The sequence below is a fragment of the Alnus glutinosa genome, chromosome 1 (genome assembly GCF_958979055.1).
Source record: "Alnus glutinosa chromosome 1, dhAlnGlut1.1, whole genome shotgun sequence".
NCBI classification, from domain to species: Eukaryota; Viridiplantae; Streptophyta; class Magnoliopsida; order Fagales; family Betulaceae; genus Alnus; species Alnus glutinosa.
This window is the reverse complement of record NC_084886.1, coordinates 41949093-41963531: the sequence shown is the minus strand read 5'-3', so window position 1 is coordinate 41963531 and position 14439 is coordinate 41949093. Positions and strand designations below refer to the sequence as shown.

Below are 14439 nucleotides of genomic sequence, written 5' to 3'. Positions count from 1 at the left end.
CAAAGCTTCCATGGACGGCTGGCGATGAGCTTGGGACAGATGGACGGTCGGCAAGAAGGGAGAGGAGAAATGCTAGGGGTACTTACAAACTCTTACAAAAAACATTTACAAACTGACATGGCATGCATGTGGCATTTTATTAAGTAAAAAGTTAGACACGTAGGATTCCACATCACACTAAATCCAAGTGGAAGCTTCCATGGACGGTTGGCGATGAGCTTGGGACAGATGGACGGCTGGCAAGAGGGGAGAGCACGGCATGCGGGCAACCCTGTGGTCGGGGTCGAGCACACCGGCCGGATCTGAGATCCAACAAACCCACGCCGGTGTGCGTGGGTTTTTGGCCAGATCCCACGCACACCGGAAGAAAATTTGACATGCAAACGAACCCAAAGATCTGGCCGGAAACCCACGCACATTGACGTGGGTTTGGTTGGTCCGGTCGGAAACCCAAATCCGTCCAGAGATCCGGCCTTCTCGAACCCAGATCCGGCCGAGAATCGATCGTCCATTCCAGTACCCAGTTCCGGCCGAGCATTGAGTGTCCATTCCCGAACCCAGATCCAGCCGACTGTCCATTCCCAAACCCAGATCTGGCCGGAAACCCACCCCTGTCGCAGTTCCCTTGCTTCGTCCTCGTTTCCCATTCTCTGTTCTCGACGGTGAATCTGGGTTCAACCGGATCTACTGGTCGGGCTTCCACCGAGCTGGTCAAGGTCGTGGTTGGCCGGTGTGTTGGATTTCCGACGGTGTCTGGGTTCAACCGGCCGGCAAATGGAGGGGAGAACGGGTTTGGAACGACGACTGTAGGTGAGAAGGGCATTTTTGTATTTTAACATTTATTCCATGTAGGATGCCACATCAGTTTGTAAACTTCTCTTTGTAAAGGTTTGTCAGTACCCCTAGCATTTCTCCTTTATTAATTCTTTTTTTTTTTTGACAAAATATGTGAACAGAATGAGTATGAAAAAATAAAACTATTGAAATTAATTTAAAGTCAATGATGTGGATAAGAAATATATATATAATATACGTGAAATATATAAAAATATATATTTTTTCAATAAAATAGCTAATAAAAAAAATTGTTATTAGCAATCTAGCTAGAATATAAATATGCACAAAAGATATACAAGAAAAAAAAGGTTAAATAATACACTTTCTTTATCATACACTAGACATAAATGTTTTATATCTTTTGCCCACGTCTTTGTATAAGAAATTAGCAAATTTATTATTGAATATGTGAGTTGATCCTTTAAATTTTGTGATGGATTTATAAAAAAGATAGATAAGAGAAGTATGTGTATCAACTCTCTACACTAAAATTGCTCAGTCACTTTTTTTATTATTATTATTATTATTTTAATCTTTAGCACCCACAAATGCTGGCATTTCACCAAAAATATGAAATGTCTTATCCGAAAGAAAAATATAATATAAAGAAAATTAAAGCGAAATAATAAAATAGAGGCAAGAGATTTACGTGGCTTGGTCTATGACCTATATACACATGATAAAGTCCAAAGGACTACATTATGCTTTTATTTTTCTTGATGAATTTATAATACAAATGATCCATATTTATAAGAATATAAGGAGAATACAAAAATGTATGAAAGAATATCAAATCAAACCATACAATTTCATATATTCTCCAACCATATCCGATTTGAATTATATAGAGAATATACACATTATCAATATGCCTTATTCTATATTTGAACAAGGGATTTGGAAGTAGAAATTTTGCTTAAATTGTAATTTTTTGTGAATTATTAATATTAACTTATTTTGTTTCAATTATCAAGAAATAACTAAATCTAAAAAGTTTGTGAAATTTGAATTTAGGATTTGGATATTTAATTTAAAATTCTATAAGGAAATATTTTATTGTAATTATCACATTCCAAAAAATTCAATAAAAAATTATTCACAACAAGTCTTAACTCTTTTTGGGCGATAATTCTTGTGAATTCAGAGTGACTTTTGGACAACAGTTAATACGCGGAATGGCCCACAAGAAGTCTAAAACTCATTGTTGTACGGCTCTGCAGCAAGGACCCCACAGGCCACAAATATTAGGTCCTCCCGATCCCACCACCGCCTGATGCGTGCTAAAGCCCTTAATCACGACCAAAATCTAAATTAAACAATTCTGCCGGGACACTTGGTCCAACAAAATTACAAAAGTCAGCATCCGCAACGTGGGGGATAGTAATAACTCCAAGTCCACAATGGAATTAAACGTAGAGGATCAGATGCCCGGTCCCACAACATGTTACCCAACCCTTCTCCCTGCCTTTCGCATCGGATACTGCCACGTTTACGTTACTCGAAATTTACCCTAATACCCATCCCAAAATACAGTCCATGGATTGTCACAGAACATTAGGAAGGTTACCCACAGTCATTTCGTACATCGCACAACCAACATGTTCTAGTTCATATCTCCTGTATTGGACGCTCGGCGCATGCATCATGCTCAGACTTTGTTTGTTTTTGAAAGAAAAGGTTTTTTTTTTTTTTTTTTTTTGACATTTTTTTATCGGTTGAAAATTGCTTTTGATGTTAGGTTCATATGAAAAATTATCGACAGCAACGGGTGGCGGATTCCGACAGAAGATGAACTCGAGCAACCTCCAACGACAACAGAGAATGAAGTGCAAAAGAGAATGCATGCAAGAATAATAAACTCAAATTTAAAAAATGGTTTACAATTTTAGAAAGGGAAAACCATTTTATATAAATTAAAGAAGGTTTTACTAGTCAACTAAAAATGTTTTCGATTTGAACACAATTTTCAATTGTATCAAACATCCAAAACGTTCTCTATAAAATATTTTATGTCGAAATAAACGAAACCCAAATAGCTCTATTGAAGCATGTTGTTCAGCTGCTGGAGTACAAGTTCAGTCATTGGAGCTCACCTTTTTTTATTTTTTATTTTTTATTTTCTTTTAGCAAACCATTATATTCATTAATAATCGTCGACAGAGAGCCTATATCTATTACTCTCCTAATACAATATCATAGATAGATTTCAGTATCTCATTTAACTACACTTGATCTATGACATGTGTAGTTGCTATTTTAGCTAATTCATATGCAGCAGAATTAGCTTTCCCTTTTCACATAATAAATTTGCCAATGTTGTGATGCAGGCTTTCTGATGGAATTGATGAATAATGGAGATGAATGTAGAAATAGAATGGAAATATGATAGTGAACTCCAATTAATGGCTGGAGACAGACCGCAAGTGAATCCAATTAAGGCTGGAATCAAACCACAAGACAAAAGTCTATATCAATTCTTTTCTCTCTTCTCATTAACGACCAAATGGTCTTTAAATAGAAATACAAGTAGATAATACCTAAAGTGATAATGCTTGAAGTTCAAATATTCAAATTCAAATAAGCTCTAATCCTAATGAGTTGGAATTCCATTCCAACTCAACTATTAAACCTATCTAACCCTTTATCCCTATCAATTGATATAGAATTTTGTCTTGTGGTTTGATTCCAACCTTAATTGAATTCACTTGGGGTCTGTCTCCCGCCATTAATTGAAGTTCACTATCATATTTCCATTCCAACTCAACTATTAAACCTATCTAACCCTTTATCCCTATCATATTGCAACTTATTCAAAACATCTCTTATATTATCCACAATATATATGTTTAAATTTACTTCATTATATACTATTTGCTTTCACAGCATTCACAATACGCATTGAATCTCCCTCTAGTATAATTTCTTATGAGTAATGATTCACTACCACCTTTTAATACAACTTTTTACCACCTTACTTATGTGGCAAGGTGGTCCCCTACTACATTTTAGGTTTTAAAAATAAAATAAGGTGGGGGACCACCTTGCCACATAAGCAAGGTGGTGAAAAGTTGTATTAAAAGGTGGTAGTGAATCATTCCTCATTTCTTATAGTCCCAAGTTGCAATTGAACTTCGTTGCATATAAAGTAGCCAATACTTTCGCTACTACTGACTCTATTAATATATTTTTAGTAGTACTTATTGCTTTTTAATACAAAACATTCAGAGTCCTTTACTTAGGGGGCGCAAGATGAGCCCAACCGCTCGTGAATTCAGCTCGGCTCAGTTCGGTTAAACACAATTCGGTATCAATTCGAATAATAAATGAGCCGTTCATAAACACAATCATATGTTCAAATATTAAACAAGACATATTTGTATAAACTCGGCTCAACTCGACTCGGATAATTAAGTTTGTATAAACTCGTATAACAATTCATTTTTACAATTTTTTTTTTCATAGTATTTTCATTTTGTAATAAGAACATCTTAAGTAATATGGTAGATATAACTTGAATTATTGTTGTGAGTTTAATTTTATAAATTTGTGTGTACATGAGTGTGTTTGTGAGTATGTGTGGTTATATATATGTGTATGCACGCATGTAGTTTGTATAAGTGCATATATAATGAATTTACATATATGTAAATATGTATATATAAACTTGAGATTATATTATTTAATATTCAAGTTAATTTATTTAATTAACTCAAATAATAAAATTTTAACAATATCTAATTAATTAATGATTAGTATGGATTTATGAAAAGGTAAAAAAATCATGATATTTACTTTATATAATAAATGAATAAGTTAATTGAGTAACTCCCGATAAGATTGAGTTCGACTCGTGTTCGAAATAAAATTAAACGAGTCAAATTAATTTGAACAAAATATCTAGCTGGTTATAAGTTCGACATCGACTCGTGTTCGAAATAAAATAAAATGAGTTAAGTTTAAACATTTAATATTCGACTCAAACCAACTCGAATACATCCATACGGCTCTACTATAATGCCGATGCCTATGTAACCATTTGTTTTATCTAGTGCAACATGCTACTAAAAAAATGTCTTTTACTAGCGCATACTTTCCAAGCACTCTAAATAGGCGTTGATACGCATTGTTTTTACACGCGTTTTTTTCGAATGCCGATAGTTTGTGATTTTAAAGCAAAAGTTGATTTATCAACAAAATTTCTCATAATATATATTTTTGAAAAAAAAAGAAATGAAGGAAATTAAAAAAACTTAAATCAAATGGTAGTCAATTAGGTTTAGATTATTTTAATCAATGGGGACGTAGCTCAATTGGTAGAGCCTCTACTTAGAGCTGCGTAGAAGGAACGGGGATCGATACCTCGTGTCTCCAATCTCCATACCCTTTTTTCTATTCTAAATATTAGAATGCATGTGGAGATCATGAAGCTAAATCTTGGTCAAAGTGAAGCACATGCCCTGGACTCATATAATAATGTAATATATTTATTTATTAATTCATTTGTAGCAAAATTAAAATAAATATACAAAATGCGATGTAATAAACATATTGGTAAGGCCAGTCTTCATTCATCTGGTCATCCCCGACACTTGGTCCAAATTATTGCCTTCAAGCAATATTAGAGGTAAAGTTGAAGTTGGCGCAGGTTGTTTGCCGAAAAAGTAGTGAGGAGCTGAAGCCAAGCCTCGATTTGGCTAAATCAAACTGCAGAAGATTGTCCTCTATTTGATGCCCTCCAATCACAATCGAAGTCCTTGGGTTTGAGCCTCCATCCACGAACCCCAAACACACCACATCGTTGCTAACCTGGATCATCGAGTTTGCGCCAAAGATCGCCCAGTACACGCGTTTCCTTTGCAGAACAAGATCAATCTGGGGCACTGCCGGCCCAATGCGTGTGCTACCGATGTTTTTCGAGCTAAAGCACGCCCCGAAGGGTGCCACCGACGCCACTCTAGTGACATTTGCGAGCGCTTTCACGAAAGCTTCAATGATAGCCTTGTAGATTGTGGTCTCCATGACGGTATAGGGATTAACGGAGCTGATTTTCGTTCGACCAAAGCCTTTTTTGTCAATGGACAACAATGTTGCATTTAATGGGACAGATTTTCCGTTGATTTTGATGGATTTTACGCCAATGAAGTATTCCGATGAAGGGTCACCTATTTGGTAAACTGAGGCTGTACTTACGGGGTTGAAGATTAGCGGTGTGTAGATAAGAGACTTAGAGACATCGATATTTGGAAGCATAACATATGGCCCATCGCCGAAGAATATGACACCATTGGATCGTGTCGAAGAACTCAAGCAAATGGCAAACTTTCTATATACAGAAGCGAAAAGCGGCAGAGAATTGGGAAGGAAGCGAAACTCCAGTCCTTCCAAGGCCAGCCATACCCTTAACACCGCTAGCAAGGCGGTCTAGGATAAATGTGGCGCCACAAGCGAAGGCGAGCTTGGGCACTGAAACCACCCTGCCGGGGTTAGACCCATTAGTGGATTGGATGGAAGCAACATCGATAGCAATCTCACCGTTTGTGGCAGTGCCTATCACGGTGTTATCTGGGTAGACATTGCACTTGTGGTTGTTGCACCCTGGCTTAGGGCCAAAGGGGCAGTCTTGACACAAAATAGTAGCCTTAGCAAGTAAGCATTGGGCTGAGCCGCAAAGGGCAGGTTGGTAGGTGGATGAGACATAGCCCTGTTCACAGTCTACCCAAAGGAATTGGCCACCAAGGTCAACGGTTAGTTTGACGGGGACAAGAGGGGTCCTCTGGTTTAGTTGGGCAAGATATTGTAGAGTTGAGGCATCCTTGGAGACAGGAAGAACAAGAGCTTTGGGACGGAAGGATGTTGTGGCTATGGTTATGGAAGAGGAGATGAGGAAAAGGAGGGAACAAAAGAGAAGGAAATGAAATGAGGAAGCCATTGATGATTGAAAAGAAATTGAGTTTTGTGCGTGGGTGAAGTAGTGCATGGGATCGATCGCAGTGAATTGAACTTTATATATATAGGTGGTGTTGGAATTTCTTTAATATTTGTTTCACGTTGCTTTACATAATTTTTGGTTAATACAGTTTTTGTCACGTCACGTGTACAAAAAGACTGAAGACTCTTACAAAATGTTCCATCACCACTGCACTTTCGTTGTTTTTTTCTTTTCCTTTCTTTCTCTATTTATTGTTTTGTTTTAAGGGATATATTTATATGACAGAAATATACACTTAATAATATTTTAGAACTCTTACGTAACTTTTTATACACACAATAAAAATTCTATTAATTAGTTCTTTTTATGGAAGATGGATAAAGGGACAATTTTTTTTATAAATATATAAAGTATGTGGATGAAAATTTATTGCTTTTAAAAAGAGTAATACTTTATATCAAAGGTGAATTAATCACGTCAACAAAGAAAAATAAAGATGTGGTATATAATTTTAATCAATTTTTACTTAAAAAATAAAAAGATAATTGTAACCAACACACATTACCACTGTTCTAAAATAAAAATTTGTTATATAACGTTACTCCTTAAACAAGTATGTCATGGGTTGGTCATTGGTGGGTGGTAAAGATAGAGAATATGGTTTTTTATTTTATTTGAAGTGGATGGGTTTTTTTGACCCATCAAGAGCAGTATATACGATGTCGGTATGTCATCCTGTTGATGGGTCAAAGTCTTCCACCTCGGGAACGGAACGCGTTCATACATGAAATTGCAAGTCGTTTGTTATTTATTAATTCTTTTTTTAACCAAATGTGTGAACAGGATGCGTATGAAGAAGTAAAACTATTAAAATTAATTTCAAAAGCCAATGATATAGATAAAAAGAGAAGTATATATATAATATACATGAAAGATATAAATCTGTCTTATAGCATGATATACAATCACACACAAAGCCACCCATATATATATATATATATATATATATATGAAGACTTCTTATTTTATTTTATTTTTTTTTAAAAAAAATAATAATAATAATATTTCGAATTTTATTGAATTGATAAAGATATTGCAAATTACTCTAATAAAACTAATGGTCTGTTTAGGTTTACGATTTCAAAAAGTACAATTTAAAATAACGAATTTAAAATTTAGGCGATTTGAAAAAAATGATTTTTAAAAATGCAGTTAAGCGTTTGACAAAATCGCAGTTTAACCTTTAAAATCTCAAATTAGCCTTTAAAATTATGCGTTTCTAAAAAAGCATCATCTTACCTACAATTTTAAAAAAAAAAAAACATATTTTTTTGTGTTTTCAAATTGCAATTTTAAGAAATGTTTTAAAATTTTATGAAATGTATTTTTGTCATTATAGGATATTAACATTGTTTTAGTAGTTTAAGAGTGAGATTGACACAATTTTTTTTTTTTTTTTTTATTCAAACATGGGAAAGGGGAAGGGGATCAAGCTACAATCCAACCGAACCATAATGGAAAAGGCAGTAAAAACAGACACAAACAGAGAACAATAGGCAATGGTAATCATCGATGATTCCAGAAAAATCATAAACGAGCCGGACCTTTCCTGGGGCCGCACTAGTCGGTTTAAAATGGCAAAAGGACTCAAAGAACCCCAACCAGTAAAAACAACAACCACCGAGAGATGGTTGTTGCAAAAGAACCACTGCCAAGGACCGGAGAGGAACCGTTGGTGAAGAACGAAACCCAGCTACAATAATCTCCACTAACAGAACAGCTTTCAAAGGAACTGGGAGATTATAACCCAAACCACATAACAAAACTAACAAAACACAAACAAAAATATAGAAAACACCCACAAGTGTGGAAAAACAACAAAAATACAACGAAACAGTAGCAGTATCGGTGGAAGAGGAGCTCGCACGGTGGTGGATGGCTATCTACACGTCGGCGCGTGAAGAACACACGCCAACGAGTAAGATCTACTCGCGGGCGCGTGGGGGCTACGCGCCGGCGTGTAGAAGCCGGTTGGAGACAAAATCGGTGGCGGATGGAAGCGGTGAAGCCGAGGAGCATGGTGGTATGGCGCGTTTGAGGGTGTGGCTTTCAAAAATAGGTAGATCCGAGTTTGAAAAACCCAAATCCAAAAATTTCAAGAAACTATTGGATCCGCCAAAGGGAACGGTTGGTGGGAGCAGAATCCGAAGGGATGGTGGAGGAGGAGCCGATGTTGGTGTTATTGAAAGGTAAAACCTCAAAAGAGGTAAATAGGGCCTCAAAAAAGGCAGGTAAGGCCTTCAAGAAGGCAGGTGGAGCCTCAGAAGAGGCTGGAAAGGGAGGGGAAGGTAGGAAAAGGGAAGAAAGGGGGAAAGGAAAGGAGGAGGCAGTGGATTCCACTCCCTCCTCCTCGGAAACCATGAGTAACAGAGATGTTTTCTGCAGGGCTAGGAGAGAGAACAGAGAAAATTGAAAGAGAGGCAGTGCGCCTGGATATCTGTTTTTTGTGAGATTGACACAATTAATAGTACATTGACAATAAAGTAATAGTTTGAGGAATTCTGTATCCTTTTTTTCTTTTTAAAAGCTTAAGATGCATCTCTTCGTAACACAAGTTTATACATGTTCAACTCGTCTAATAAGTAAGCTAAAAAAAAAAAGGAGTCTCATATAATAAACTAACGGATCTCAAGCCGAATTAATCAAAGCCAAACCCAAAGTTGATCACGAACTACTCTCTTCATTTACATCCTAAAACACAAATACAAGAGGAAGCAGGGGTAGTAGTACAAATATTTACAAGCCCCACCCCACCGTTTCGGTTTTCCAAAAGAGGGAAAGCTAGAAAACAATTTACAACGAGTAGTACTGATGAGGCCAGGAGTCAAATTTGAAGTCGGAACATGTTCTTCGCCACATCAGCAGAGACGGACTAAATCCTAGCATGGAAGTACCCAAATCAAACTGTAGCATAATGTCCTCCAATTGATGTCCCCCTAACACAATCGGAGTCCCTTTGTTCAAACCTCCGTCCAAGAATCCCAAGCACATCACTTCGCCGTTTACCCGGACCATAGAATTTCTACCGAATATCCTCCATTTCACCATCTCACTCTGCAGCACTAAGTCAATAGCCGGCACTTTTGACCTCAACTGCGTGATATCAATGCCCTTTGAGCTAAAGCAAAGGCCAAAAGGTGCCACGGATGCCACCCTTGTCATGTTCATTGAAGCAGCAGCCTGACTGTAAGCTTTGATAAACGTGGTATAAATTGTGCTCTCCATGGTGGTGTAGGGAACAATCGTGCTTAATTTGGTCCCTCCGGACAAGGATAGCAGTGATGCGTTAAGGGATAATCGCTTGCCATTTATTTTGATAGATTTAACGCCAATCAAGTGTTCTTCGTGTAACGAGTTATCACCATGGTTAGTGACGAGGGGTGTGTACATTGCTGACCCGGAAATTTCGGTGCCGAAAACAGAGCCGTGAGGCCCTTGGTCGGATACTATGATGCCGTCCGATGATGACAGGCAGATTGTGAATCTCTGGTGATCAGTGCCTAGAGCCGCGGAAATTTGTGATGGCAGAGCAATGCGGGTCCTTCCGAGGCCTATCATTCCTTTGGCGCCACTTGCTAGGCCACTCAATAAGAACGTGGGCGCGCAAGAGAGGACGAATTGATCGACGGTCGCCTTCGACCCGTCCATGGACAGAACGGCGACGACGTCTTCTACTAACTCTCCTCCTGTGGCCATTCGCGTGATCCTGTTTTGTGTGGAAAGCTCGCACGTTTGAGCGCTAGAGGGGCAACTCTTTGTCCCAAGATCATGGGATTTTGCTCTTGAGCACTTGATTGAGCGATTGGGGATCGAACGGGTAGAAGATGACACGAATCTGGAGGCGCAGTCAGTACTCCAGAGGAGTGGACCGCCGAGATCGACAACAAGCTTGACGGGTACAAGTGGAGTGCCATGAAGAATTTTGGTCACGTACTGGAGGGTCGTAGCATCTTTGGTGATGGGGAGGAGCAGAGCATTTGGTGAGGGAAAACTGTGAGCTTGAGATACGTGGGTAAGGCACCAAAATGAGCAACAGAGAAGAAGGAAGTGATGAAACGAGGAAGCCATGGAAGGAAACCTGTCTAGTCTGAGGGAGAGACAGAGAGTACTGATGGGCGTCTTTCAAATTCTGTAAGGGGAATAACAACAATTCAACAAATGGTAGTTAATGGGTGCTGCGGCGGTGGGACGCCGCGGCTGGCTAAGATTGACGTGTGGAATGGATAAGGCCTTGGGAATTCAACCTTTGCTGACTAGACACCCATTCCCCACTAGTAGGTAACCAGAGGTTATCTTCTCGACTGTTGCCATGTGGACTCATGTCAGGGGCGAGTTTTTTAATGAAGAAATAAGAAAGAATATAAATTTATATTATATTATAGGACATAATATAAATTCATATTGAAATAAATGGAAACACCATTAGAGGTCCCTTGGCTGGAGATCTCAGAAAAAGCTTAAAATTTAAGCTAGCGTCTCCATTGGTTGTTTTTTATTAAGAGAAAGAGAGTAGGAAAAACCTTTTTCTTTTAAAAAGAAAAAGGTATAAGAAATAATGATAATGCAATTGGCGTCACATTGGTCATCGCATTGCTTGGAATCCAATCAATCACTCCCTTTATCACTTTATACGTACCGAAGAAATTAAATGGTTATATATATATATATATATGATTATATTCCATGTCAAGGACAATAAACTAGTCTCAGACTCTCACTCATGTAGGGGAAATGATAAAAGGAAAAGGAAGAAGACAATCTTCAATCCTATAAACACTATGTATGATAAGAGTAGCCAAAATAGTTATCAAAAAATTATTAAATTTTTTTATTTACACTTCAATAAATTTCTTATTTTTTTTTAAATATTAATTTTATTATTTCATTTTTATTTTTGGACTCTAGTAACGAAATAGCCCGTTAATCAAATATTTAATAACAGATGACTACCGGATGGTACCCAATTAACTGGTTGGTAATGTCTATGGAAAGAAGAAGAAACTGCGGCATATAAGTTGGAAATGAGAAGGCTTTACGATTACATGGCTCTCTACGTTTCGAAATCTACAAGAGCTGCATGCATATGCATGTCAATTATTCTACAGAGACATTGACATCGGAACAAATAATAACAAAGGCAACACAAGCTATAAACGGGCGATCGAGCATATGATCAGGTGATAAATATTTCAAGAGCAACTTTGAGAGGTTAGTGCATGTTAAGACTTTGTTTCAATTCGCTAGACGCTCGATCTGGACCGTCTGGTTCAAAAGAAAGAAAATCAAACAAAAAGAAACTTGAAAGAATCAAATAAAAGAAAATAAGACCTGAACGACTGAAGAAGAAACCAAGAACTGAAGAAGAAAGTAAGGAGAAAGAGACGGCTCCATAGATTATTTTGTAATGAGAGAGATCGGTATGTTTGAGTGTTTGATTTTTTGAAATTTAAATTCAAGTATAATTTACTGTGCATATTTTGAGATAAAATAAAGTTAAAAAAGATGCTTTGATGGTTTGACTTTTTGAGATAAAATTAGAAAAAATTGAATAAAATCTAATTTATTTTTAAAAGATCCGAATACTGTTGCAAATAGAATTCAAATTATATTTGCATTCAAACATGCCATAAAAGCGTAAAATCTTATAGGATAATTTTATTATTTTTAATTTATATATATATATATATATATATATATATATATATATATATATATAATAACCGGGTTAAATAATTTCTAAAATCGATAACTGTTATGGTAGGGCTGGTTACCAGTTATTTCCAACCGAGTAGCAAAGTAGTTGGCCAGTACCAGCCGGCTTTACACCCCTAGGAAAAGTAACAAAAAATACCCATAGCAAATACCCTATCGGTTCTTTAAGTATTAATTGGAGATACTACATTTCTACTCAATGTGTATGTAGGAAACCAAAAGAACTTCCGTATCCATTATTTTAATACAAAATATTAATTTCTCTTTATTCTCTCATCTCTCATCACTTTGCCTTTTATTGGGAATTGTGTTGAAATTTTGTGAAAAATATGAGGGTAAGTAGGAACTTATATTTGTGAAAAAATAATATTTAATTAATATAAGGAAAGATAAGGAAAACTATTATGGAGTGTATTTGGATACGGGAGCAAAAAGTAGTTTGTAGACGTAAAACGACTTTATGGAGTAATTTGTAATTTTTGCCTACCATAAAGACCATACAGTTATTTTTTATACTAATGGAGTTATTTGTAATTTATACCAACCACATGGACAAATGATGCAATTTTTTCTAGAAAAAATTAAGAAAATTTATTGTAAGGTATATTTGAATAAGAAAGTAAAAAATAATATGGTTCCCTAAATTTAGGGAAAATTATTAGGTATTTGATGTAAATGCTCTTAGGAATTTGGCTATTCTATTGGAGATGCTCAATCAAGCTAAGAAAAATAGCTTTGTAAAAAAAATTAAATATTTGTACTATCTCCAAAAACTGTCCTTTTCTAAATGCATCTACTTTGTTCTTATAACAATAGTCAAAAGTTCAAAAGACATAATTTCCTAAAGATATAAAATCACTAAAATATGGAAAATTAGAGAAATATAGAAAATTCTTGTTAAAATATTATTTAAATGATTAAGTCTACCATTTGTGTAAAATGGTAAGTAGAGAGACTAAAAAGTGTAAAATCATATAGGCTGATTTTATTATTTTAATTTTATATATATAATTTCTAAAATCAGGTTCAATAATTTCAAAAACTGATAACTGTTTTAGTAGGGCTGGTTACCAGTTATTTCTAATCGGGTACCAAAGCGGTTTGCCTGTACCAGCCGGTTTTACACCCCTAGGAAAATGTTAAAAAAAAAAAAAAAAAACAACAAAAAATCACCCACAGCAGATACCCTAAGCATTGTGTATGCAACATTTCTACCAAATGTGTAAGAAACCAAAAGAACTTCATTATCCATTATTTTAATACAAAATATTTCTTTTTATTCTCTATCTCTCATCACTTTGCTTGTTATTGGATATTGTGAAAAATGTGAGGGTAAGTAGGAACTTATATTTGTAAAGAAATAATATTTAATTAATATAGAGAAAGATAATGGAAGCTATTGTGGAGTGTATTTTGATAGGGAAACAAAAAGAAATTTTATTTCCTAAATTTATGGAAAATAAAAGGAAAGTTGCTTCCTTTCTCTAAATATAGGAAAAATCTTTAAAAAAAATTACAAAAACTCACCTATAGCAGCTTCCTTGTATCTTTCCTATACATTAGGAATGCTACAGTGCTACCCAATGCATTGGGTAGCACTGTAGCATTCCAATGAATTATTATAAGAAAAAATTGCACATTGATCCTTATGGTTGACCTAACTTACAAATCCCTCCCTCTGATATCAAAATTAATTTAGAGATTATTGTGGTTGGTTTAATTTACAAATCGCTCACTTGAGTCAAATTCCGTTAAAATTTTTGATAGACTTCATTAAATGCCACGTTAACGCCAATATTATGTTCGACACATGTCGCCATCATATTGGTGCTGACGTGGCGTCAATACTTCTCTTTTTTCCTTTTTTTTTTTATTTTTTTATTTATGAAGATGGCTTGATT

At 36.0% G+C, this 14439-nt stretch overlaps 1 protein-coding gene and 1 pseudogene across 1 annotated transcript; both read right to left on the bottom strand.

Annotated features, from left to right (window-relative positions):
• Positions 1 to 5383: 5383 nt before the first annotated feature.
• Positions 5384 to 6782, bottom strand: LOC133858937 (probable aspartic proteinase GIP2; annotated as a pseudogene).
• A 2704-nt stretch (positions 6783 to 9486) lies between these two features.
• LOC133882075 (probable aspartic proteinase GIP2) lies at positions 9487 to 11022 on the bottom strand. Its single transcript, XM_062321180.1, has one exon. The coding sequence runs from the start codon at positions 10892 to 10894 to the stop codon at positions 9620 to 9622; it is 1275 nt and encodes a 424-aa protein (XP_062177164.1). The 5' UTR covers positions 10895 to 11022; the 3' UTR covers positions 9487 to 9619.
• Between the last annotated feature and the right edge of the window lie 3417 nt (positions 11023 to 14439).

Excerpts from the sequence above, each read along its gene's own strand:
- LOC133882075 (XM_062321180.1), bottom strand. The coding sequence starts at position 10,894 with ATGGCTTCCTCGTTTCATCACTTCCTTCTTCTCTGTTGCTCATTTTGG.